The sequence below is a fragment of the Vanessa cardui genome, chromosome 11, assembly GCF_905220365.1.
Source record: "Vanessa cardui chromosome 11, ilVanCard2.1, whole genome shotgun sequence".
Taxonomy (NCBI): domain Eukaryota; kingdom Metazoa; phylum Arthropoda; class Insecta; order Lepidoptera; family Nymphalidae; genus Vanessa; species Vanessa cardui.
The window spans coordinates 5,792,637-5,820,378 of NC_061133.1; the positions used below are offsets into that span (position 1 = coordinate 5,792,637).

Below are 27,742 nucleotides of genomic sequence, written 5' to 3' on the forward strand. Positions count from 1 at the left end.
AGTATATAGAGCTAATAATGAAGCAGGGATTAAATGATATGACTATGTATTATGTATTATATATGGCCATGTGGTGTGGTGTTGGTGGAAAGCATTTTCATTTTTTTACTCGGTAGAAGGACTTCTTATTCATAATCTTTTTCCACTAAACCGCATTGGAACAGCGTGGTGGAATATGTTCCAAATCCAAACCTTCTCGTCGAAAGGGAGTGGAGACCTTAGCACAGCCGTGGGAAATTTACAGGGTGTTGTTGTTGTTGTTGAAGGTCTTTGTGTAAGACCGTCTCAGTAGGTAATGGTACCCACTCAGACGGAAATGGTACCTCTCATCATTTACCCTGCACAGCAATACTTAGTATTGTTAACCGGTATCAAAGTTGAGTCAGTTCGTAACTACAGGTGAGAACAAGATGTATAACATTTCAGTTCCCAAAGTTAGTGGCGCATTGACGATGTAACGAATAGTTATTTTTTATGGCGTCAATATCTATAGGTTTTGGTGACCTTGACAATATAATGATCCCTTTTACTTCAAGCCTATAAAAAAAACACTAACGAATTTGAGAGTCAACCCTTTTTTTATGTGCAGATAGCGTTGCGAAATAGAACAAAGTTGGATAATATCTGTATATGCGAGTCACTGTTAGATGGTTTATATCGAATCCGTTACGGTTATTTGATAAGCCAGATTAGTTCGAGTGACGGGGACGCGGCGGGCGGCGCCTGCGGGGTGCCTCGGCCTTTCTTTTGTGAACAACGTGCTAAATTAATTGATGTCTTGACACTGTTAGCGACATTTGAAACGGGGTTGTTAAACAAAAAAGGTTTTACTCGTCATAAAATTTTATTATTTATCTCCTTTCTTATAAAAACGATAAAGAGTTCCTGTTTTCATTTACATATTGGATTCGATCTCGTTTTTTATCCCTAGCATATATTCCGTTGGTCAAATAAATAAAAACAAAATTAAATAAATAACCATCAGCCCCCGATGAAACATCCTCGTCGATATTTCATCGACACAAATAGGCAACCGTATTGGTAGATCGCGTCGACAGTAGAACAAAGAAGTTACCGCTCCTTCACTTTTTATAGACTAGTGGGTATTAATTAGTGGTGCGCCTTTGAAAATAACCTTCTCCGCTGTCGAGGCATCACGTATTGACAGGGCGCGATGACGGCGCGGCGCCTCTACCCTCATGACTTGCGTCTTACCTTCATTACCGCTGCCCGCACCGCGCCACTAACAAGCCCGGCTAATGCAATGAGTTGCAAATACCCTACAAGCCCTGTCACGCGATTATCGCCTTTTAACATTATTGACTATAGGTCCATTTTTCCATATAAGTAAAAAGTTGTCTATACACAGAAGCCGACTACAGCCCATTCTGATGACATTAATGATGACCGAATCAGGCACTTTGAAACGTTATCAGAGTTTTTAAAATTGAGGATCTTTTGCCAGATGGAATATGTAGAATAAATTTACAATAAAAAAAGCTTTATGTGTTAAAAAAAATGATAATAGATTTTTTTGTCACCAGTACCAAAAAATATGCCCATTCGATTGGTTGAAATTAGCTTTAGATTATGAAACAAGATTGCTCATTGGTCACATTCTAACAGTAAAGTTAACAAAAAAAAACTGTGTTTGTATTAAATACTTTTTTAGTTACTCAATCCATTTTATTAGTTCCGGATGTATCTTTAACGAAAGAAAATTAAAAATTGTAAGCAATACAATTATGGCTGTTGCATATTTCATGACATGGGGCAGTAAAAACTTAAGTTAAACATGACGGTATACCGACATACGCAAGTAACTTTATTTATTCGCAGACTAATGATTGACTACAGATTATAAACAGTGAATCATATTAGTGTGTAATTGAGCGGAGCGGTAACACCTTGCTTTTCTCCCGTGTATTATTATGCTAGTTCGTTCACACGTATATATATTTATTGATGAAAATTCGATGTTTAAATAAATAATATGTATATACAAGTAAGTATGTATGGCATGGATCATTATTTGTATTATTAAATATATAAAAACATACATAAATGGAACTTAATACATAAATGACAACTAATATGGCAAGCTAGATGCAGTCGCAGGTATACCTAGATATAATCACAAGTAAGCGAATTCAAATAGATCTAGCAACACATACGTTTTGCCCTCGTGTAATAAGGGTCTACATAAACCGGCTACGTTCAAGTACACACACACATACCTATATAACTCATCAATGTTATATCATAATCAGATGGCCTAAAACGAGAAGACATAAAACAATAATTTAAATATATTGAGAAAATAAAATATACTTCGTCCCAATCTTTTTTGACACCTCTGACGTAGCTTTATTATCAGGGTAAAATAATAATAACAAATCGTGGGGCTATTCTGTAAAAAGAAACTCGAATCTCACTGCAGAACACAAGTGTGAAATATCAGAATGTAATATGAGACTATAATAGTTACAAGATTTATAGGATTCACTTGTTAAAATAGTGTGTCACTTTAGTCAAACATTTCACAAGTGACATACTAAGTGAACTCAGAATACAGAATCGCACTGATATCATATCTATCTATTCTATATACATATTTATATGAATACCGCAATAATTGCAAGAAATGAGAAGCTTAGCATTTTTTTTAACAGTTTACAACTCTGGTTTAAATATTCTTTGTAATTTCTTGGTATATTTTACATTAGTTGACTCGATAAATATATTATAGTGTGAAAAGTATAAGAATTCAAATAGCCTATTCCTTTGTAAACGATTTGCAGTGTATCCGTCCTGATAATCAAATTTAGTTCTTAAATGAATAGCATAAGATACATTTTATTATATATACAGTAATGTTATTTTATCAGTTAAAGGTATATCGACAAATATAATCAATGACTGTAAGTTTAGATATGGGCAATTATTTATATCTATTAGAAACAAATGTAAATAAAAAAATGTTTCAGAATTGAATTCGAGCGTGGCACACTTATGAATATTCTATAATATTATACTTGAACAATACTTAATGACGTCACAAAATAAAGTCATCAATAATAAATACCATATTTTCGTAAAATAAGGATACTTAAGTTATTATCTAAGAACGTTAAATTTCATGTCATTTACTTGACGTGTGTAACAATCATTATTTAGTATGCTAATGGTAATATTATATCCAGCACCTTTCACTGTTGAAGCAGTCAGCTGTTTCCAATCTTAATAATTATATGACACAATTTGCCATCAATATCATCGATTCATGAGTCATTAATATGTATAGCCGGGTACTTTAAAAGGTCATTTGTGGCGAGGGCAGGAAACCGTAGCGTCCCTATGGTCAAGCTGTTTGAGCTGTTTTTACGCTTCGAAACCGCAATAGACATGTCCTGAATAAATTACACTATGTCCATTCTATAGCTTACAATACTATATTATAAATTCAAGCGATATTCTCTCTTATTACAACGCAGTACATGTCGTTTTCGTGTGTGTTTGAAATTGTAATAATCTATACTTCACATTATAAAGAAGTATGCAGACTTTTAAATGGCTTGAACATAATATACATTTTCTTTCATCGTTTTTTGTTTGTGATAGTTAAGTAAATTAAACAAGGCAAATTATGAAAGATGCTTGTTTAAAAGAAATAATTGTGAATTAAAAATTAATAACCTCTGCAACACAATAATGGAACGTGGAAAGTTCACATGTAATCAACGTTTCGCCAACTGTCATGTCTAGAAATAAGTAGGCACAAGTCTGTGGTCGGCTTTATGCATCTATACATATAAATGAAAATGAATACTTTTATATTTGTTCATTATGCGTTTCCAAACTGTTAGTTGATTGTGAGGAAGCCTTGGTAAGGTACGAGGAGGACCTGGTCGAAATAATTGTTTTTTTTTCGGATATTTCCCTCTTTTTAACTCGCTATTAGAAGGTGTTGCAACACTTCGACTTCTATACCAAAATCTAGATCTGCCAGTTCGATGTATGAACAAAGTTTTGGTATGATATTTCAATTAAGGAATGTTTTAAAGCGCAAATGTGTTCTGTCTCTTTCCTTCCAATACGTACATACATATGTACAAAAAGAAAAGAAAGAACGTTATTTAGTTTAAATGAGTTGAAAACCTATATTTTACCTGTAATGGGAGTCTGAAGTTGTTGCATGTTTGTAGTTTCAATAATTTGAGTAACTTCGTATCGGACCACCCAGATGATACGTGGTAATTAATAAAGCATAAGAACTTTTATGTACGTATCGCTATATTATGCCAATTTCATTCGTCATAAATACAGAAGACACACACACACACACAGATATATACCTATTTACGCAAAGAATGATAGCTTGATACAATATAACGCTCTACGCTTATTTTACGCGCTCTACGTCTTATAATTTAATATACAGTATTACTTCATTGCAATTCACTGTCTTTTTATATAATATTAACGATAGCGGTTTTTACCTATATTCATATTATCTAGTTTGTCATGTACCTACTACGTATTATCGAATTCACATTGACAATCACATCTAGCTAAACAATCAAAAATCAAAATATACTTTATTCAAGTAGACTTTAACAAGCACTTTTTAATCGTCATTTGACAAACTACATCACGTAAAGCTACCGGTTCGGATTGCAGATTATATCGAGAAGAACCGGCAAGAAACTCAGAAGTTACTCTATTTTAGATTTCATCTTACAGATTATTTAAATCAGAAGTTGAAATACTTCAACTGCCAAAAATAAAGATTGTTTTTTAAAAGAAATAAACGACATATTAATCATAAGGATTAGTAATGTTAAATACGGAACCTTAAAGTGTTAATTGAATGAAATCTCTGGCGAAATTGGGTGTAAAATTATTTCCACCAAAAGGAATTCGAGTTGCTCGATAAATTTCGTAAAACACATTATCTTGACAGATTCGCGCGTCATTATCGGATGTTTTTTCTGCGTATTGTGTCTCACTCGCATTGTTAAATTTGTCGCGCGACAGACGTTTCGTTGACGGATGCTAGCATAAATAACTTCGGGAAGATTTAATTAACACTTCATTTATCTTCACTTGTTTGAAAAACATTTTATTAACGGCTCAGCTTTGTTTTATCTATATTTTAACATCATTATAATCTGATTTTACTAGTCAAAACAAATTGACATCTTTTTAATAAATATGTTTTTATATTGGCCTGGCCTGGGTCGATACCACCCTCTCATCAGATATTCTAACGCCAAATAAAGCTTATTTTAGCGTTAAAATTGTGGTCAGGTTTGTAGAGTGACCCAGTGTAACTATAGGCACAAGGAACATAATATCTTAGTTCTCAAAGTTGGTTGCGTATTAGTGATGATAGGAATGGTTAATATTTCCTACAGGGTCATTGATTATGGATGATGGTGACAACTTACCATCAGGTGGACCATTTGCATTTTGCCTACCTATATCATAAAAAAATCTAGAATTCTGTCAATTACATAATTATACACCTGTATACATTAATGCACATCAATTTATACATCATCCCTAATAAAAAAAAATGTTCAAGATTGGCTAGTTGAAAATCGTATGAAAATGAAAAAGAAATCGAATGCGTTCCAATTTCAAATATTACCGACAAATCTAAAACCGTAACAGAAATCACGTGAGCATTTAACGGTTGGCCGGTATGTCGTTGAGCAGTAAATATAATTTCCTCGACAGCTTAATTTAAATACCTTTTGTCAATGAACGGGTTAAACACGTCGTTGCGACGATAAAAAAGATATATGGTGGGGTGCCGTCGCTACCGTCCTCGGAACGGATTTATTATTTTCATAATTGTTTCATGAGACAAATATTTTAATTAGATCATTTTGGATGAAGTTTTAATGATTTCTTTGCTTTCTTTTCATATTGACTGTCAACATCTTGTTAATTTTTTTGGTATATTCTTTGTAGCAGACAAGGCGGTGCGTATTTTATTCTGATGAGTTTTTTGAGGCCCTGGCATCTAGTTTATATATTATATAAGTAGTTTTTTTTTAATGCTAAATCTGTTTCTATATACCAACCTACTTAGTAAGAGCACTTAGATAATTTTAAAACGTTACGATTTACTATAGGGGTTGTATCGTATATAGACACACATGCATATCTAAAAAGTCTTTATATTAGTTTTAATTCAATAAATACATTTTTATTTTATCTATACTACATTGAAAAACAAGGACTACCGCAAATCGTAAAGTTTCAAATAAATAGAAAATGCAGCTATAAATATACCAATTCTTAAATCTGTTTTAATTAATTATAAGCTTATTGTAAATTCTTGGTCCTAGTCTTATTGAAAACTATTGAGTAGGAATTGGACAGACATTTCCTATCTGATTGAAGAGCTAGTAAGATTAAAGTACATATAGTTCTTTAGCCTTTTCGTAGGGTGCTGGATATTTAAAGGTAATAAAACACCTCTAAGACAGTTATGTGCAGCTTCTCTAAACCTATAAGCTATTAAAAAAAGTTTGATTTTTTTTTATTTTACAGTATCTATTATAGTTGGGATAATAAGTAGTAATACTTTTTTCCCGACTCAGACACGTTAGGTATATTCCTACTAAAATAAATAATTAGGTGAAACAATTTTAATCTGTATTATTTACAAAAGGGATAAAGTACCTATAACCTAACATTTCTAAAAGTAATTTAAAAGTGCATCGAACGTAAACACTCAAAATGACCATAATCTCTATTTAAAGTGTTTAATCTCAGCAACAAAAGTATCTCTCCTATCAAAAGTGACAGATCTCGTAAAAGCTTTGTGCAGTTTTAAGCTAATATAAAGGTAACTGTACCACATCGGATTTGTCGATTTCTAGCACTTGGAAATGACAATGCATCAAGCACCTTAATCCCGACAACAGCCATTTAGGGGCATTACAAATAAAAGTTTGTCTGTCGGTTCGGCTCAATGCCACAATGGCCATTGACGGGCTCCACGCTGTGAGCGCTGTGAATGGGCCAGAGCCAAAAAAATCTATTAGACACGCATAATGGATTTGATGTATCGATGTGTCCTCATCGATTCACGAATGTTATTTTTAACTCTGTGTTGATTTTATTGGAACTATTTAATGTTAGCGGCACTTCTGTAATATTCTTAACTCTTTGTAAGTAGTGTTAATTTGAAAAATGAACTATTCATTTGTTTTTTCGTTTTTTTTTTTTGTTTAGTGGGTTTTAATTGTTTATGTGCATTGAGTACTAGCGACCATTCCCGGCTTTGCACGGTTACAATTTATTAATTACATATTATAAAAATAATTTGTATACTATAGCACTTTGCAATAATGTAACTTTCTACCAGTGAAATAAATATCAAATTAGATTACTAGCAACCGATAGGTATTACAGCTACATATACATTAACAAATGTAAGAATCCTCTAAGACTACATTTTTAAACTAAAGTCTTTCGAGAAACATCACTATTTTTATAAGCAATAAATAGATTAACTATACTTCATTCATCCTATGTAGAGAAAATTACTGATTGTCTGACATTTTACGCAACTTCTCTTAAGGCAACATTGTTTTTTATTTATTCAAATATTGTCGAACGTTCGAACACATACAGCCAACTTTTTTTTAATCTTACAATAGTTATATAAGAAGGTAATAATATACTTCAAATAATAATATCAATTGAATAAATAAGGCCTTATTCAAGAAAGTGACAAATCTATTCAAATCGATCACGATAATAAAGTTCATTCATTGTTCTTGAAATTATCAAATAAATTTGTAATAATGTTATATAAAGATAACTTTCAATTGTAAATCGTTGGAACAATACCGTATTGTTCTACGTTTCAACGCTTCATAAATCTAATAACCGCATACTGACTTTCAAATAGAAATTGATATCCAATTGATACAGTCAGCAACAACAGGGGAATTCTATACAAGCAAATATATATTGTTATTATTATAAATTAAGTCACACATTACACGTGGCAAATGAGAGCTAGGTAAAGCTAAAGAGTGCAAGACTATCTAACTATGAGTTGTATACAGAACGTACGAGAAAATTAATTTTATTGTAACATAATTTTTAAAGTATTGCTATCTCTTTCTTATATGTGGGGTCCAAAGAGAATCGACAATACTGCAAATCTCTTGAGAATTAACACGCTTCGTTCAATTTATAATTGATTGATAACTTTATATCCATCGAACTTCATCAATCATCATATTTCATCATTATTGATTTCATGAAGGTGTACGAAGCTTAGACATTGTTTGTAGAAAAGTAAAATGGATGACAATATACCATTCAATCCAAACTTATTTACTTATGTAATTTGGATTATTCTTATTAATAATAGTCTAACGGATATTTCAGGAAGGATCATACAAAACATTATATGAAGAAAAAAGGTTAAAACATTAAGTATAACTCTCTCTATCTCTCTTACACACCAATCGTATTTCTTCTAATTATTCCCGCTCTGACTATAATAATAATAAAAGGCCAAATGCCAAGTAAAGGCCAAATGTACCTAGAAAAGTTAAATCACCTAATAGAGTGCAAATACCTATATTTGAAACTTGAATCGAATGCGCTCTGTTAGAACACTATAATCTGGATTTTTTTTGCCGACCGTACTTTACAAAGTTCTTTTAACGGTGACAAATATTTTGTCGAGGGAAGACGGATAGGGTGGGAACAATATCTAATATGCCACTTTCTGCTGATTGACGCGATGGATTCTATTTTCAAATCTGTTGACATTTAACTGCTTATGCATCACATGTGTCAGTAATTTTAATAATTTTGACAGATTGTTTTTTTTTCTTTCGTTACTCATATCTATCTAATGTGTTGATGAGTTATTTCTTTCAGTCTAAACATCAGGATTATTTATTTATTTATTTTATTTATAGCCCTTTATTCCGAACAATTAAGTTATTTGTATGTATATAGTTGTGTTCTTGTTATAAAATGTCCCTCAGTTCGGTGTGTCTTTTGACATAGGCCTCCTCCAACTGCTTCCATTGTACTCTGTCTGTCGCTACTCTGGTCCAGTAAGGTCCCAAGGCAAAGCGAAAATCGTCTTCCCATCTTCTTGTTGGACGTCCCCGATGTCTACTTCCATCTCTTGGGTACCAGAGTGTTACCTGCTTGCTCCATTTTTCTGTCTTGCAGCGTAGCATGTGACCTGTCCAACGCCATTTCAATCGGTCCGTTCGGGTAACTATATCGGTGACTTTGGTTTTGTTCCTTACTTCTGCTGAGGTAATTCTGTCATTTAGTCTTATTTTTAACATACTTCTCTCCATTGCCCGTTGACATTTGGCTAGTTTTTCTCTGTGGTTCTGAGTGAGGGACCAGGTCTCACATCCGTATGTAATACAGGGGAGGATACAGGTATTAAAAGCTTTTCTTTTTATGGTCATACTTAGTTCTTCGCTTTTCATTATTTCCTTTAGCGACCAGTATTTTCGCCATCCACTTGCAATCCTCTTGTTTATTTCCCTTGACATTTGGTCTGTTGGAGCAATTATCTGACCCAAGTACACATACTCTTTTACATACTCAAGCTTTTTTCCGTCTAGTTCTATGTCGATCTCTGTTGAGTTGGTCATTAATTTTGTTTTAGTTTTATTAATTTGAAGCCCAACATCTTTGCTCTTTTTAGCCAGAGAATGTAGCATTGTTTGAATTCTGCTTGGGTCTTCTTCAAGCAAGATAAGATCATCTGCAAATCTCAAATGGTTAAGACGGCAGCCGTTGATGTTGAGCCCGTACTCATCCCAGTCTAGACTTCTGAAGATATTCTCCAACACTGCTGTAAACAAGTAAGGTGATAGTGGGTCTCCTTGTCTGACGCCTCTGTTTATGGGGAAAGGATCTCCAGTCGTTTCAAGTTTTATGCAGCCTTCGCTTTTATTATAGATGTTTTTAATAATATGTATATAACTGCTGTGCACTCCTTGCTGTTTAAGGGTTGACCAGATGTAGTTGTGATTTAAGCTGTCAAATGCCTTAGAGTAGTCTATGAAGATCATATACACCGGCTTCTGGTATTCGTTGCTTTTTTCTAATATTTGCTTGATGGTATGAATATGGTCGATTGTACTATAATTTCTTCTAAATCCAGCCTGCTCTATAGACTGATTCTCATCTAATTGTTGAGCAATTCTTGCTAATATGACTTTTGCGAAAACTTTGTAGATGTTTGATATCAAGCTTATTGGCCTGTAATTATTAATGTCTTCCTTAGGTCCTTTCTTGTGTAGAAGAATAATGTTAGATTTACCCCACTGGTCTGGAATTGTACCTGTATTTAAAATATTATTGAAAAGACTTGTTAGTATCGGGCTCAATATTTCGACAGCGCCTCTTATAAGTTCGTTAGGTATGTTGTCAGGTCCTGGCGATTTTTCTGTCCTCTGGGAGTAAATGGCTTTCTGTATTTCTGCCTGAAGAAGGGGTGGTATGTCATTGTTTTCATTTCTTATCCCAATGTCGATTTCTGATTCTTGGTTTTTATCCATCTTCGAGTAAAGATTGCTGAAGTATTCCGTAGCTATTTTCTTTATTTCTTTTCGTTTTGTCTCAATGCCTGATTTATTGCTTTTCATCTTAGAAATCCACTCTTTTCCCTGGTCTCTTAGCTCTCTTAAAGCCTTTTTTGTACCGCCAGTTTTTTTTATTGAGTCTTCTAGTTTTTTTGTTCTCATTAGTTTCCTATCTTTTCTCATACTTTCCCGTATTTGTTTACTAAGTCGAGCTATATTTTTCCTGTCTTTTTTTTTATTTAATAATAGTTTTTGTCTTTCTTCTAGGAGCGTTAATGTTCTGTCACTGAATTTATTGTTGTTTTTGCTCATATTTGTTTTCTTCAGTTCAGTCAATTTTTGCTCTAGGTGATCATATTTTTCGCGGACACTCGCGTCCGAGTTTACAATTTCAAGAAGCAGTTCGATATCGGATGGGTTAATCATTTTAGCATACTCTTCTGGTGGCAAAGTTTTAGCGTTGGTTATAGTCTTTCTCGAGTTTTTAGTGGGTTGTATCCTAAGGCAGCTGCGCACCATACGATGATCAGTATTAAAGTTTAGATTCTGTATGACGTGAGTGTCATTAAAGTGTTTGACTTTGTTAGTAATTATAAAATCAATTTCGTTTTCGTTTTTTCCGTCCGGGGATATCCAGGTCCATTTGCTTTTTTCCTTGTTCCTGTACATTGAATTGAGCAGTGCTAAGTTATTTTGTTGTAAAAAATCCATTAGTCGGTGTCCATTAGCACTCCTCACTCCATAGCTAAATTTTCCAAGTACATGTTCTTCCCCTGCTTCTCTAGTGCCGATTTGTGCGTTAAAGTCGCCCATAACAATGAGATTGTTACGATTGTATTTACTTGTTATGTCTGATAGCTTGTAGTAAAAATCCTCAATGTCTTGTTTTGCGGTTTTTTCGGTTGGGGCATAGACTTGAATAATTGTCCATAGATTCTTATATCCAGGCAGTTTAATGTTAAGTACTGCCAACCTGTCCGAAATGCCAATTAGTTCCAGTATGTTATCTTTAAGGGATTTTTTAATAAGGAAACCGACTCCTTTCTGGCCTGCGATAATTCCTTTTTGAAACAATATATGGCTCTCGCGTTCCTCTATCTTCTCGTCTAGCCTTCTCATTTCGCATAACCCTAAAATGTCATACTTTATCTTTACCAGTGATTTTTCTAGTTCCATTAAGCTTTCTTCCGATCTCAGAGTTCTGGTGTTAAGTGTTGCAATTCTGATTACTGTACGATTTTTTGTTGGAGGGGTATGGTCTAGTACTCCCGCGGGGACCAGCCGTGTTGGGAGACATTTGGTTTTTGGTGATATAAGTTTTACTATTCTTGTGTTTCCGGTTGCTGTTAATTTAGATTCCCTTGAAAGTGTTGTGTTTTTTATGGTTAAGTTACGGTTTTTGATGGCTTCTGTTAGTTTTTTGAAGACTCAGATAATGTCTGCGGGAACGAGCCGCTTCTGGGGCGAGACATAAGTTCAAACGCGTTCTTTGCAGCAATTTTCTTGGAATTAATTGCTGGTGGTGGATGATTCTCTGAGTTGGACCCCATGTTCCCCATGGGGGAAAAAGACGGTTCTCTCTTTCTTTTTTCACGGCCTAACTCATTTGGTTTTCGTACAATTACTTTGTCACCTCGAATGTAAGCGATGTTGCCTTTGTTTCTTTCTTCTTCTAGTTTAGGTTGCAAAGATTTTCTTATCTCCAACATTTGTTTCGTGAAGTCTTCTTTTACATATATTCCTGGAGGAAATTTATTTATTTCTTTAAAAATTATATTTTTTCTCCAGTTTGTTGTGAAAGAGATAAGTATAGGTCTGCTTCCGGTACTTTTCTTGCTGCCAATTCGATGAGCTTTGTCGATTTCGAGCTCTTGAATGTTTATTGATAGATGGGTATTAATTTTTTCTTTCATAAATTGGATGATATTTGAGTCTTGTTCACTCCCTTCTTCTATGCCAAAGAAAATTAAATTGTTTTTCTTTTTCTGTGCCTCTAATCCTTTAATTTTCTCTTTTAGTTCCGAGACTTCGACACGTAGTTGTTGGTTTTGCTCATCTAATTTTTTGAAATTTTCGCCGATTTGCTGCATAATATTACGAGTAACAGCTTCAGTGATAGATATTGTTTGCTTCTCCATTTGTTCTTGAATTTTTTCTAATAATGTTTGCATTTGTGCATTCATTTTTTGATTCTTAATTTCCAACGAATTTGAATCTGGCGCGCTAGTGTTATTAGGATGGTGGAAATTGAAATCTTTATATGGCAACACCTCTGCTGACAGATTTGGTTTTTGAGGTTGGTACAATTGTCAAATGTCAATGTTTTGCACTAACTTCACTCTGGTAGCTTTGTCAGTTAATTTATATGATATTTTATCAACAAAACAATCACTTCACAGCATTTAATCGTGCGTGATTTCTGTTTTACAGCACTTTCCGCCGCTTAATCTTAGTGGATGATCTAAAGTGATGTTATTACCGATGGTTTGAACACTGTTTTGGGATATTATTTTCACAAGTGATGTTTAACACGTCTGTTGTTTATTACGCCGGAAACGGACGGAGACGAGACGAACATCAGGATTATTAGGTATTAAAATAAAACAAAAGGATGCACCTAGGTATACCTAATATTAACAATTTTACATTTTAATTTAATATTATACTTTCCTATTACAAAGGACAAGGAAAGTTTTTATTCGGTACTAAGAGTCTCTTTTTTTTTCTAAAACTGATTTAAAATAGATAAATAGGAATAAATATTTTTTAATAAAATATATGTGTGCTATCTAGACGTAGGTACATTTAAGATAGTTTAAATTTACAGCGCATTTTCAAAAATTCTATAGGTACCTACGTACCATTTTTTTAAAAATTGAAATCAATCTTGGTAACACTCAATTTAAATTAACCAGTATCTACCAAATAGATTAGGGACATAGTAGTACCAATGTATTTTATTACTTATTAAGGAAAGTGTATACCGACGGAATAATACTAAAGCTACGTACCTAAATATAACCTTATAAAGGTAACCATTTATTTAAAAATAGAACTAAGTACATAATCAATATAAGAATAATATTTATATCCAAGGAGGTAGGTTATAGTCATATTCGAGGAAAAATATATAATCGTATAAATCTGTCTGTGTGTCAAACCATTTCAAACTAAAATACGTTTGCAAAAATATCAAATTATTTGAAAGGAATATATTTTTTAACTTGATCTATTTTAGGTAAGTAGTTGAATATTCAAATTAAATATCCAATAAGCAGTCGTTAAACAATTTACCAGAATATTTACCATTTTGAAATCATTTTATGATCATAACAAAGATCATATGTTTTTGGAACATCTGATCGTATCAAACCATCTACATAAAAATAACATTAAAATAGATAGATATACAATAAGGACTTAAATAAACCTTAATGGTATATAGATTTTTAACTTTGCCGTTTAGTAAATTCAAATCGTTTGTTAAAAATACATTGGTAGAAAAAGCATACTATTCGATACAAGATTTTGTAGATGATAAAAAAGCGTGGAGTTAATACCTGTTGACATCCAAGCAGGATACATTAATTGAAATAATTGTATTTAATTAACATGACGTTGTATTTTTTAAATGTTAAAAAAGAGTAACTACTGAGTTTCTTGCCGGTTCTTCTCGGTAGAATCTACTTTCCGAACCGGTGGTAGCTTCACTTAATTGTAAAATGACGATTCAAAAGTGCTTATAAAAGCCTACTTGAATAAAGTTTATTTTGATTTTGATTTTGATTTTTTTTTTTGATGTATAACAAAGTTCATTTATAAATTACATATAGCTAAAATATTTTTCAAAAGGGATTTATACATTGATTTATTGAATATTGTATAAATATAATGTAACTTACGATGTTCTTGTTCGGAGGCGCCGGCAGCGGCGCGTACATATCGGTAATCATTGTCCACTAAACGCACATATCAATAAACCAAAACAAAATGCCTCTACACGATAACTATTGTCACTCGGAGGCGCGTCGACATGACGTCTCTCGTCGCGGCGCGCGAGCATACGTTTACGAGTGCGGGCGAGCGCGCTACGTGGGGGGCGGGGGTGGGCGGCTCGAGCCAATCCCAGCCTCTTATTGGGCCCCGCCCACGACGAGCCCCGCCCACAAGGTCGCTACGTATATCGATCGCACGCGCGACTCCATTTTATTTCGGCTCCCTCGATTTGCATAAACTTTTTTGTTTCAAATTGTCGATAAGACCTCGATTATTGCCTACTTTGCTCTAAGTATATGTCTGCAGCGGCTATGGGTACCTATTTATGTTTAGATATGTGTACGTAAGTATTTTTAAGATTTCTCCAGTTCAATATGTATATAAACCTGCTTTGTGCTAGGTATGTTCATAGAACCAGCTATTCTCTGTATGAAGTACCTAATGTAACCAAAATAATTTTACATCCTTCATTTTTAACGCAAAATGGTTTGCGTTTGTGTTTAAATTGTGTTATAACGAAATATGTGGTCGACAGAATAAATAAAAATAATGTAAGGAATAGTTTCTAAAACCATTTTTTCCCGCTATTTTTTGTATTAGGTAATTAGGATACTTACGTAGGTACTTGGGTAGTATCCACAAAACCTACCTACGTATGTGTATCAACCCACTTCGATATTTAATTTTTTTTTGGTTAATCCATAGTGCAAACTTTTAAAAAGTGCCTCTTACAGAAATTGATTTCCTTAAATCAAGGTTGGTAGTTACCAGTATAAATAGGTACAATATATATACATATATACATATACATATATATATATATATATATATATATATATATATATATATATATATATATCTACCTATTAGGTTCTTAAATTAGGACCTAGTAGACCTAGTAGTCTACTTACCTACTAATACGTTATTTTTTTAACAAAATATACTTAGGTATGATTTTTATTTAATGATTTGAAATAGGGTTATTTTAGAAACAGATTGCTACCCAATTATACATCCACTACCTACTTATAAAATACTTCCAGTAAAAGGACATCTGTTTATTTCAAAATCTACGACATTATTTCGATTCTAACCTCATTTACCCGCCAACAAGGTGCTAAAGATAATAAAAATAAAATACACCACACAAAAAATAAAAAAACACAACCAAATAATAGGTAGGTAATAACACAACAAAGGTGAAACTCCACCTGAATTAAAAAAAAAAATGGGATAGCGCCCTTCCGCACCCCAAAAAATACATCGAACCGCTAAATGTATCCAAGAGAAATGTCGACGCTTTAAGAATAGCTTAAGCGGCTAATAGTTTTATGACACGCATAACACGGGGATCCGCAATCACAATCACGGCATAACATCCCCTTTCCACCTTCACATAAGGTCGAATATCCTATCAATACAAAAACGGAAATAACAGTCGCGGAGCATTATAGCGACATTAGACAGGGGAGCCATCCAGTCCGTAAAGTAGTAAAACACTAGGTGTCCGGGGTGAGGGGGGATAAGAAATGGGCGTGTCCGGGATAACGAAATAAAACGCCCGGGGCTCGACCGTGCGAACTCCGCTTAACGCAATAAACATTTTAATTTGAACACGAAATTCACGCTGAGATGTAAAATTACGGCGCGAGTGGGCGGCGAGGCGAAGGCAATCGAGTTATGATGATGTTCCATATGCAGAACCCTTATGGGAGTGAATGCGTGTTTTTTTAAACGAGATTTGAGTGCGAATTGGAATGGTAGGGATTTGTACTTGTATGTACCATCCGGTCATAAGATACTCTAACGAAAAGCAGCACCTATCCGGTATTGTTGTGTTCCAGTTTGAAGATTGTTTGAGCCAGTGTCTTGTATCCACACGGAGCAAAACATCTAAAAGTACCTACACTTGCGTAAACACTTGTGTATTATTACATCTTCAGCGCAGAGCTGGTTCAAATTTAAATTGTCCACACTCACCAAAATCTAAAGTCACATATATGGCCCAAGCATAACACAGATACGCACTTAACTTAAAGTATTATTGACGTATTGCAAATTCTCCAATTACCATATCTTAGATCTAATTAGGGGAGTTTTGATGATGTAGAGCACATTGCCTATCGTCCAAGGTAAGCACTTCTGGTTTATATAAAATAGAAATGAAGAAAAAATATAATACCTACATAGGTAGTGTTTGAATCGATAGAGATGTATTTGTGAAATGTTATCAAGATTCATTGATACAGAGAGTTTAGATTGGGCGGCGACCGGCGACACAAATGACCGGCGGAAGTAGCGGAAGTGAACGACGCCGGAGCGTATCATCGACTAACACGTATCACGTGTTTATGATAGATACGTATATATATCACACATACGTTTGATATCTATCTATTCTGTTTAGTATCTATCTATAAAATGAAACGAGAAATGGATTGATCATCAGAGTGTCACCTTATAAACAAACTTACTTTAAGCACGTGGCGTGCACAAAAAGTTTCTAATTAGTTACACAACTTGGTTTTATAGATTTGCTCTCATAACAAATAACAGCTAAACACGTTTAGGTTAAAATTACCAATACATAAAGTTATCAACTTAAAAACATGCTATTTTGACAATACGTTTATATTATATTAAGACGGTGAAAAAATTGGTGTCTTATAAGTAGAACAAGAAAATAATATTTAGATATGGCAACCATTTTAATTGTCAATTGACCGTATCTTATTCGACTGTATCTATATTCTGGGTACGTTGAAATAGACGGATAATTAGACATATCTATTCACAGATATAGACATATATTATAATACACCTATATATTAAAATAAAACGTGCCAGCCAAGTGCAGTTTGGGATTAGTTCACCCCGACTTTTGGAAGAAGATGAAAAGATGGCAAAAATAATATTTTTTTATGGGCATTACACAAATGTGTTTAACGTCAACATCTTAATCAAACCCACCCAATTGAAGACACAACAGTTGCAAGATTGACAGAACGCTTTTACGTAAACAGTCGCTAGTCTTAAACTAATTGAGATCATTTGGGATTAGACTTTTTAATTCCGTCATATTATACGGTCAATTTGACACCAATATGATACAAAGGTCAGGGATTGAAATAATGCTATATTGGACGTCTAATGTTCACCTAAGTCACCCTCGTGATAATAATTATTACTTAACTTAATTACTAATATATAGCTTTACAGCTTCCGATCACTTGTGAAATGAAGATTTAAAAATTTATGAAGGAGAAAATGTACATCATTTTTTTTAATATCACTGCTACTGATATTGTTGACATCTGTTATGTAAAAACAAATTGTTCTTTATTATAATGTTACTAAGAGTGGGTTTTCACACACAAAACATTTTAGTGATCTATTAATAATTTGACTGTAATTTGTTTAATTTTAATTAATAAAATATATTTTATGCTCGTAAAGTGCCAAGATTGCGTAAAGTGCCAAAGGTGTAGACTTATGTGCCAAATAAATTAATATCAGACCTATCAGTTGTAATTAGAAACCCAATTACTCAATTGAGAAAAATATCAGGTATGAATTTCAATAACTGTCAAATTTCCAAATGAAAAACCAATTTTTATTAGTCATACGTGAATTTACTGCCTAACGATTGCAGTAGGTATGTTACCTATGTTTGTTAGGTACATTTCGTTTCAAGTTATTATTTGAGACTCGAAAACAACTTCTGTTTAATCTATACTTACGTTTGTGTTCTTTTAATATACATATGTAAGTACCTATGAGCAATTAAAAACACACAAGCGCGAGATTTAAAAAAATCGCTTATTTGTGTCTGTGTTGCCTAATTGTTGATATTTAATGCTGAAAAGGTGACATGTTCCTACATTGAAGATTATAGAAAAAATCTTCTTATTTTAGGGCTTAGATTTATTCCATTTATATATGACTTTCTCACATTGATAATCGTAACTAAATGCAAGTATTTCACGTCCTAATTACTCAACCAATCATTATAATCATAAACATTGCCATTGGTACAAGAATACATGGGGTACCTAACACTAGCCTGACCGCCTACATGCGGACAAAACCACGGGCTCAGCTTGTATAAATAAATGAAAATTTCCTAGACACTTGGTTCCTAGGTCTTTGTGCAAGCCCGTCTGGGTAGGTACCACCCACTCATCAGTTATTCTACCGCCAAATAACAGTATTGTTGTGTTCCGGTTTGAAGGGTGAGTCAGCCAGTGTAACTACAGGCACAAGGGAAATAACATCTTAGTTCCCAAGGCTGGTGGCACCTTGAGAATGTAAGGAATAGTTAATATTTCTTATTCATTGTCTATGGGTGATGGTGACCACTTACCATCAGGTGGCCCATATGCTCGTCCTCCTAACTATACCATAAAAAAACACAAATTTGTATCTATATATTTATTCAAATAAAAACGTTTTTGAAAAGAAGTTTTACCACACAATTGTTTCTTGTTTTAAATGTTTACATTGAACTAATTCGTTAGGGCTAATTGCAAGTTCGTCAGGGGAGATACCACTCCCTCATCATGTTCTGCCGCTAAACAGCAATACTTAGTATTGTTGTGTTCCGATTTGAAAGATGAGTGAGTCAGTGCAATACAAGGGACAAAATATTTTAGTTCTCAAGGTTGGTTGCGCATTGGCGATGAAATGAATTGTTAGGTATTATTTCTTATAACGCCAATAACTATGCGCAGTTTAGACCAATGAATGAACGAATAAATTAATGAATTAGGTATTACATAAAAAGTAAAGATGTAAATGTCAAAACCATTTGCATTTGCATTTAATATTTAATAATAAAAGGTTATTTGTAAGGCTAAACAGATGCTAAGTTGCGACTATAAGGAAAAACAAAAAATATGTAGATAACATGAATAAGTAGATACCTCATTTTTTGTTCTATTTCTGACAGGACTAATTACAATTGTTTTTTATTTCAATGACCAAGACAAGTTAACAACCACAACTTGTAGTTAGCTAATATGCGTAATATATCATTTAAATAAAACTAAAGCTGCTACCGAGTACACTCTGGTGTTCGTTTATTTATAAGAATCTGCTAGTAATATGCTGTACAGTTAAAGAGAACGCGTACATCTAAACCGATTATTGCGGCAACCCAGGCAATCTTAATCCAGGCAAGCACTACTGAATTTTCATAGTTAATTTGTCAAGGAAAACCTAAGAAAACAGCATGCGTCTAATTTAAATGACAAATCTTCCAAATGTGTTTGATACGCCATGCAACCCGTATTTGAGCAGCGTGGTGGTATATGGTGCAAGCCTTCTCCGTAAGGAGACGAGGTTTTAGTCCAACAGTAGCTTATATACGGGCCACTTTGCTTTTATGCTGTACAATTATGATGTCTGCATAATGGTTTGAATAAAAATATGTTAAATAGATTCTCACCAAATTCTGATAAATTATAATCTACAAATAATTTAATTTCTCAAAATCTCCTTTATACTTTATGATATCTGTTTAAAACTAACTTGCTCAAGATATTATGTGCGAAAAATAAGACAGTTTTTACATGTCATAGTATTTAAGACCTTACTACTTTGTCCTTTGGAATGATTACCAAAAATCTTCGTACCTTCTTCATAAAAGGAATGTACATTAAACCTTTCAGCTATATATATGTATATATGTAAGTATATAGCAGTACCTTGGCATATGTATATCCTTTAGTTACGTTTTTGGGTTTTGTAGAAAACGATATGATGTATTTACGGTATCTAGACTACATAGCGACAATCGAGTTTTATGTTTATAGATTTTATCAAAAACATAGATAGTCTATAGACTAAATAAAAAATAACAAAAACTACTAAGACATTTTTAACCTTAATATTTTTGAGTTGAAATATTCAATCAAATGTATATTTTATTATACGAAAATGCATGAATCGAATCGTGTTTGAAATACCGGAATAAAAATTGATCTCTGAAATAAGTTCTAGTCTAATATAATATTTTAACTATTTTCCTTCTCAATATAACCTAACGACTTAAAGTGACTTCAACCTCCAACATTTCCCCCTTCCTCTTAAACCTACGAAGATTTAAGTGTAATCCTTATGGTCATACAAATAAGGTTTAAAATCGAAGTGCAATGTATTCACTACATCACAGTGCTTAAAGCTACGTGATCCTTAAATCAATAGTTATAAAGGCGACATTTAAATGGCAATTTTTGTTACATATATATCGAGACACTACGAGCACTCTTGAGTAAGTCAATGTGGTACCCATGAATTTTCTCTGCATTTTGTATGTGTCATGGATGGCCACTTGATCTTCACTTAAGGAAATGTTGAATGTACTTTTAGATATCTAAGCGAGATGGTTTCGTTCGTTCTTTTACTTTAGCACTTTATTTTATTACGTGCATAAAAGAGTAAGCATTGAAAACCGTAAATGATTGTAAATTGTAATGTTACTACGTTTGTATGTAATTTATTTAGTTTCTGTCTTCTGTATTTGCGCAAACTATCGGTGAAGTAAGATCGGGAATGTTATCGCAAAGATTTCACTTTATTGTTTTTTTTTTATTATACGGCGTATTTGTGGCTATAAATATAACATATATTTTTCTTATACTATCTCTTTATATTTATTTTATTTTACTTTTTTCTTGTGTTTACATAACAACCTAGGGGTGATGTTATGTTAGATTAAGGAATGCGTTTTGGTGAAACATAAATATATTATAATATAGTTATAAAGGGAAAAAGCAGTACCGTAAAGTAGCTTTCCAAGAGGCTCTATCCGTTTTATCAAGGCAATAAAATAAAATAAAAAATTGATAAACTAAAACAAATAAAAAAAATGTAAAATATTGGAAATTATGACACATAATTTTATACAAAACTCATTAATAAATAAAAAAAGATTTTTACGCCGAGTGAATCACAGTCTTTTACAAAACACGTACCAAGTACGCAAGCGGTAAGTAGGTACATATATGTAAGTAAATTTTAATCTCTCAATTATACAATGTAAGGAGCAATATATTTCACATTTAAAATTACAATTCGGCCACACGCGATCTATTGAAGCCCGCAGCGCATGCGCAATGGCGGTATCCACATTGTTCCTTAACATTCACTGCTATTCTGTTATAGCCCTTTGAATTGAATATCTTCACTTCGATTGAATTAATGTTAAAATAGCTTTTAGCGTACGTGCCATGGAGTTATTTGTTTAAACATTGTAAAGATACATTTTTAGTTAAGTTTAACTAATATAATAAAGTATTCGTGGAACCTGACGACTTAATTACTAATCAAGGGTGATTTTCAACTGGACACCATATTATTGGCGCCAAAACACTTAAAGTGCTAATTAAAATAATTTACAAAAATATCTGTCAGTGCGGCATTTTATCGTGAAAACATAACAAAAAAAATGTAATGAAGACTGCGTGGCGGGCGCGTGTTGATGGAAATAAAATTAATCATAATTCCGAAAAAGGTACAGATAATGTATGTATCAAAGACGTATTACATTAAAATTCGACTTTTTCCTTAAAGGTCATATGTCATTACATCACAATTTGATCCTTTTTAGCGACACTGTCCATTTGTGTTAAATTACTGATTTCGTGTATTTATTTAAATCAATGAATTAGATTCTTATATTTCGTTTTTATCGAATTCCCGAGTATTTTTTTGATAATTGATTGATTTGCAATATGTTGATTTTTCTTTACATTTTATTGTTAATTTTAAACTGTACTCTTCCTTGTCTCCAATATGTGCTCTTTGAGACAGTCTCTCCTTTCTCTCATATAAAAGTGACTTACATACAGTTTGGTCTATGAAAATATATAGTCAAAAAGGGAGTAAGTGACGACACATGTATGGCGTATACTAAATATCATTATATCAACTGCAAATGATAAGGTAAGAACGAATCCATAACCACTACACATTTTTTTACCTATAATTCCATTAGTCTTAAAAATGTTTTCATATGTAAGTTTCAAATAAATTATAGTGCACATGCTTAGAATTTAATCTCATGCTATTTTCATGGTTAGATTCATAGCCCGGCTTGGTTAATCAGGCATCTTAAGCGTACTACTCCATATTTAAATAAAACAAATGAACGAAGTCAGTCTCATCTACACTTAAGGTGAGCATTTGCAATTTGCTTAATGATGATGCAAGGAAACGTTCGCCTCGGGGATCACATTTTTTTACCTAAATACAAAGTGGTCGAGTAAAAATAATTGAATTATTTAAATATGGAACGAATAAATGAGATAATCAATCATGAGCGAACGTGAAAATATACGTTTTTTTAGGAAAAAAGATATTGTCGTTATAAAAATACTGGTTTCGTGAGACACTTTACGTAATCATCGGGTGATTATTGTTAAAATCATGGTTATCTTTGAATAGTTAACTATGATATTATGAAACCGATAATTAAATAAAATTATATATATTAATTATATATTACATTTTTTCTGTTATATGTACAACTATAGAAAAAAAAACTGTTATTCAATTAAACGTTAAAAGGAAGTGAGCATTTATAAATAAGTACATTTTTTACGTCATAAATCAAATCTATCTTAAAAAACCACTTCAGTAAATGCTTCTTCCTGGTTGAAGTTCAGCTTGGTTGATATCATAAAACAAAACAAATGACAGTTGTAATATTCGGAATCTCATGTCACTCTCATTTTAAAATTCGAATTTAGAAATCATAAAGTTTATTCTGACAAAGGAACTCACAAACAAAACTTATGAAGTAAGTTTGTATTACGTAACTGCAATAATACGATTCACATTTAAGCATGCAATTAATATTATAATTGTTGCCTCAATAATCAATCCAACCGTGTTCATCAGGAAAAACCTCAGTCGTGAGAAGAACAGACGACACAGACTTAGCGGATTATTGTCTTCGATTGTATTCATAATGATATAAATATATATAGAATAACGTGTAGAGAAAGACAGTGAAAGCAATAAAATTGTAGAGCAGGTTCGTAATAAGGACATCTAGGTAAGAGTTGCTGAGTATCCTGCTCCTCCTATCTAGTAATTAATCTAAGTAAGGTAACAGCCTGGTAAATTTCCCACTGCTGGATTAAAGCCTCCTCTCCCATTAAGGAGAGAGTTTGGAACATATTCCACCACGCTGTTCCAATGTGGGTTGGTGGAATGCACATGTGGCAGAATTTCAATGAAATTAGATACATGCAGGTTTCCTCACGATGTTTTCCTTAACCACCGAGCACGAGATGAATTATAAAAACAAATTAAGCACATGTATATAGTAGTGCTTGCCTGGGTTTGAACCCGAAATCATCGGTTAAGATGATTCTAACCACTGGGCCATCTCAGCTCTCGGCTAAATAATTACATATTTAATCTGAACTGTTGTTTCATGTTGTACAATATTGTTTAATATTTGATAACTTTTAGAGGATTTCAGTTATAATAGGAATAATATTTAAGCTACGCACAGTCCCACGTCCAGCTATTAATATCTGAGTGCTAAAAACGTGACTTGGTCATAACGGTCTACGATTATAAAATTTTAAGCCATAATTTATGTTAAATGTTTTTGAAAGAATATATATCAAAGAACGCGACCTAATCAAAGTTTAATAACAATTTCGAAAGTACAACATCCAGACAATTCACGATAATAATCGTTATTCTATCGCTGTGTTGTTCATTGTCCGTGTGTCACGTGGTAATGCGGCCCGTGACGAATGAATTACTTGCACCTCAGCACAATAGCCGTTTCACAGTATCGACGACCAATCAAAACAAATTACCGATTTCGTCATTTCGATATTCGTTCCGATATAATTTCCTTGGTTCGTGCTCGAAAATCGCGATAGAATCTTGGACATATTTTATTACGGCGGAAAGAACGGAATATTGTTTTAAATAAATATGTATTAGTATTTCTAATAATTTTCCTAACTTACTACAAAATCCAATCATTGAAATCGATTTCAGTTATTGCGTAAACTCATAGCAAATATATCCATTAATCATTACACTTGGTGGTAGGGCTTTGTTAGGGGTGGGTACCACCCATATATTCTATAGACGGCAATACTTATTATATCAGTTTTTACTAGTTTGAAGCTTGAGAGGCCGGTGTGACTAGAGGCACAAGGGACATAACACCCTAGATCTCAAATTGACATTGGCAATGTGAGGAATGTTTAACATTTCTTAAAGTGCTAATGCCTATGAACGGTGGTGGCCACTTACCATCAGGTGGTCCGCCTCGACCACCTATACAATAATAAATAAAACGTCGTCGTCGTTGTAATAGTTTAAGCTTTTAATACTCAGTTATTTAAATAAATAAAGATTATTTGAATATTTTAAGCACCACTTACTATCTCGCTAAGCGCAACTAAAAATTAATTATGTAATTTAAAGATAAATTAGTAGAGTACTAAAGTTAATATTACAATAATTGTAAATCGTGATAAGTTTAGTACTTACTAAGATCTTCATGTCCTTGGGATCCGCGGACACGGGGTCGATACTAACCTGGAAACATAAAGTTAAGAATCAGCTAATGGTATCAGCTTTAATCAAGTAATAGGTGTATTGTTACCTTTATTTTAAGTATTATGACCGTACACTATGCTCTTTAGATACATAATTTTTTTTATTTTGTAAGAAGTTTTACCGCCAAACATCGTAAAACTAACGTTCAATATCAAGTAATGAATATGAATGACTTCAAAATAGCTCCATATGCAAAAGGTTACCCGAATCTATTTCAAACGTAGCACAAAAACAGAAACTAATTAGAAAGTCCCTAAAAAGTTATCATAAGTCCGTGGGTACACGAGCGAATTTAATTTAGAAGGTTTTTAATTATGGCTGCGGAGTCGGCCAGTTTCGGCGCCGAGCGGCGGCAGCCCTGTAATTATGGCCAGTAATTGCGAGGCAGAGGCCGGGGCCGAGGCCGTAGTCCCTACGCCGACCGTCTAGCTTTGTATTATGCCACTGAAATTAGGATGCACCCTTTTTAAAGCTCCGCTCTACTTATCTTTGAGTTTTTGATTAAAGTCGTGTTGTAATGTAGGATAGATGCAACAAATATGATAATATTTTTTTACTGAAACGATAAAAATATTGATCAAATCATTTGAAAATTTCTGCTTTTCAAGTAATTTATATTTTTGTAGATTAATGAAAAAGGTGATCACGTTATAATGACATTTCCTAAAAGTAAAATGTAGGTTATAGACCTATCAGATTTTGAATACTTCATTAAAATATTTCAATTAATTTTAACTTTAATTAAAAAAAAACTAGCTTCTATATATTATGTTATATTGATTTATTATAATAAATTCGTTTAACTTTTATTGAACATAAAAAAATATAATTATTCCATATTTGAAGTGATAATGTATAACACATTAAATTAAAATAGCCCGGGTGAGTAATTTCTTATGGGGAATAGAAAAGTGTAATTACACCCAGGCCTACGTAATGCATTCGTCCGGCCATCTTTGTGTTACAAGTGCATACTAATAACAGTAATAACACAGTGACAGATGTTTGTCTGTACGTTTTAAAGAGTTCGAGTGATTTTGAATTATATATCAGAGTAATAGTTTTTTTTTTAAATATTTCATTAACAATTATTTAATTAATTTTTTTTTGTTTATGTTGCTTTGTCCATATATCATGTCTTAAAATGATTGCAATATTAATTAGGCAATTAATTAATAGTTACATATAAGTTATTGGATATTGAACGTTAAAGAATACTAAAATTTAGTAAGAGTTCATACAGTATATGAATCTGTACTTAGCTATCTTAACTACGTAGATATTGTTAATTTATAATATAGAGGTATATTTTTCCAAGGTACAAGGAAACTACTAGCTTTTTATTTATTTATTTGGTGAGGTTGACAGGCCACTATACAGTAAGTGGTCCTCTTCACACGGTATGAAATATAAACCACTTCACACCATCAATACATACAGACATTTAAACTGGAACGATAATAAAAATATCTGTTTATATTAAATTCTTAGAAAATCATAGATAAGTATCATCAAATTTCGAAAGTTACATATATATAATAATAGTAGCTTTGAATAATATTATATACCAGAAATAGAAATGAAATTTCGATCCCTGTGTTTTTAATTTACACTCACACAGAGACAGGCATACACACACGTGTTAACGAATAAGTAAATGATTTATTGTAAATTAAATATTATAGCAAGTTATATTATCACGTGTCATTATAAAACTTACATAGGATATTCATTATAAAATTGTAGGAAATCCAAAGACGAGCATTCCTGTTTAGTAAATAGTACCAATTTACTATATAGGAATGCGCGATGGTAGCTGTTAGAACACCTGTGTTATAACCGCTTATAATAAGCTATAATAGGTTATTAGCTCTCGTCTCTTGAGAAATTATAGCAAACAACGCAAAACTATTTGAACTATATCTAAAGCCAGCGCACAAACGCTACGCAGGTGAAATCGTAAACGGTTACTAGCTAGAGATAGGTTAAAAGGATTGCATTTAATTATGATGACTGGCTCATCGTGCACCGAAAAAGTGTTTTAAGTCTACATTATAATAATTATACTCTCAGATGGTACCACGCGAGAAAAAACATGCCTACTGTTTCTGATCTATGCTTTTTGTTAATGCTTTGAATTATATTTGTTTTTATTTTTGTTACATCAAAAATAATCGATATACTTATAAATCGAATAAATAACAATACTTTTTAATTTTATAATTGTCAAGTAATGTTTCTATTGTTTAATAGGTAAACTTGAATTGTAAAGGAGTATTACTTTTCAAAAGTTTCATGTGTCATTGGCGAATAAGGTACTTTCTTAATACAACTAAAAACCCTTAATTAGGTTTTTTTCTTGGGTAGCTGATTTTATATCCATTGACATTTTTAGTGATAAATTAAAAAAAAAGTAACTGTTGTCTTTTCTCCAAAAAAAGTGTAGCTGGTAGGTCAGCATTCTACCAATCTATCTGTTAATCTTAATTTTATGTTTTTGACATGAATGAATGAACAAAATTAAGTAACAGACTAATTATGAAATCACT

The 27,742-nt window shown here is 32.8% G+C and overlaps 1 protein-coding gene across 4 annotated transcripts in view; it reads right to left on the minus strand.

The window, feature by feature from the left end:
- Positions 1-27,742, minus strand: part of LOC124533855 (transcription factor Sp9-like) — an 82,418-nt gene that overhangs the window by 13,460 nt on the left and 41,216 nt on the right. Inside the window, exon 2 of one of the 4 annotated variants that reach the window (XM_047109398.1) lies at positions 25,125-25,172. The exons of 2 other annotated variants lie outside the window; for them this stretch is intronic. In XM_047109398.1, the coding sequence (XP_046965354.1) occupies positions 25,125-25,172 (48 nt within the window). Of the gene's footprint in view, positions 1-14,503; positions 14,658-25,124; positions 25,173-27,742 lie in introns of those variants that run through there. One more of the 4 variants, XM_047109400.1, reaches the window with a different exon arrangement.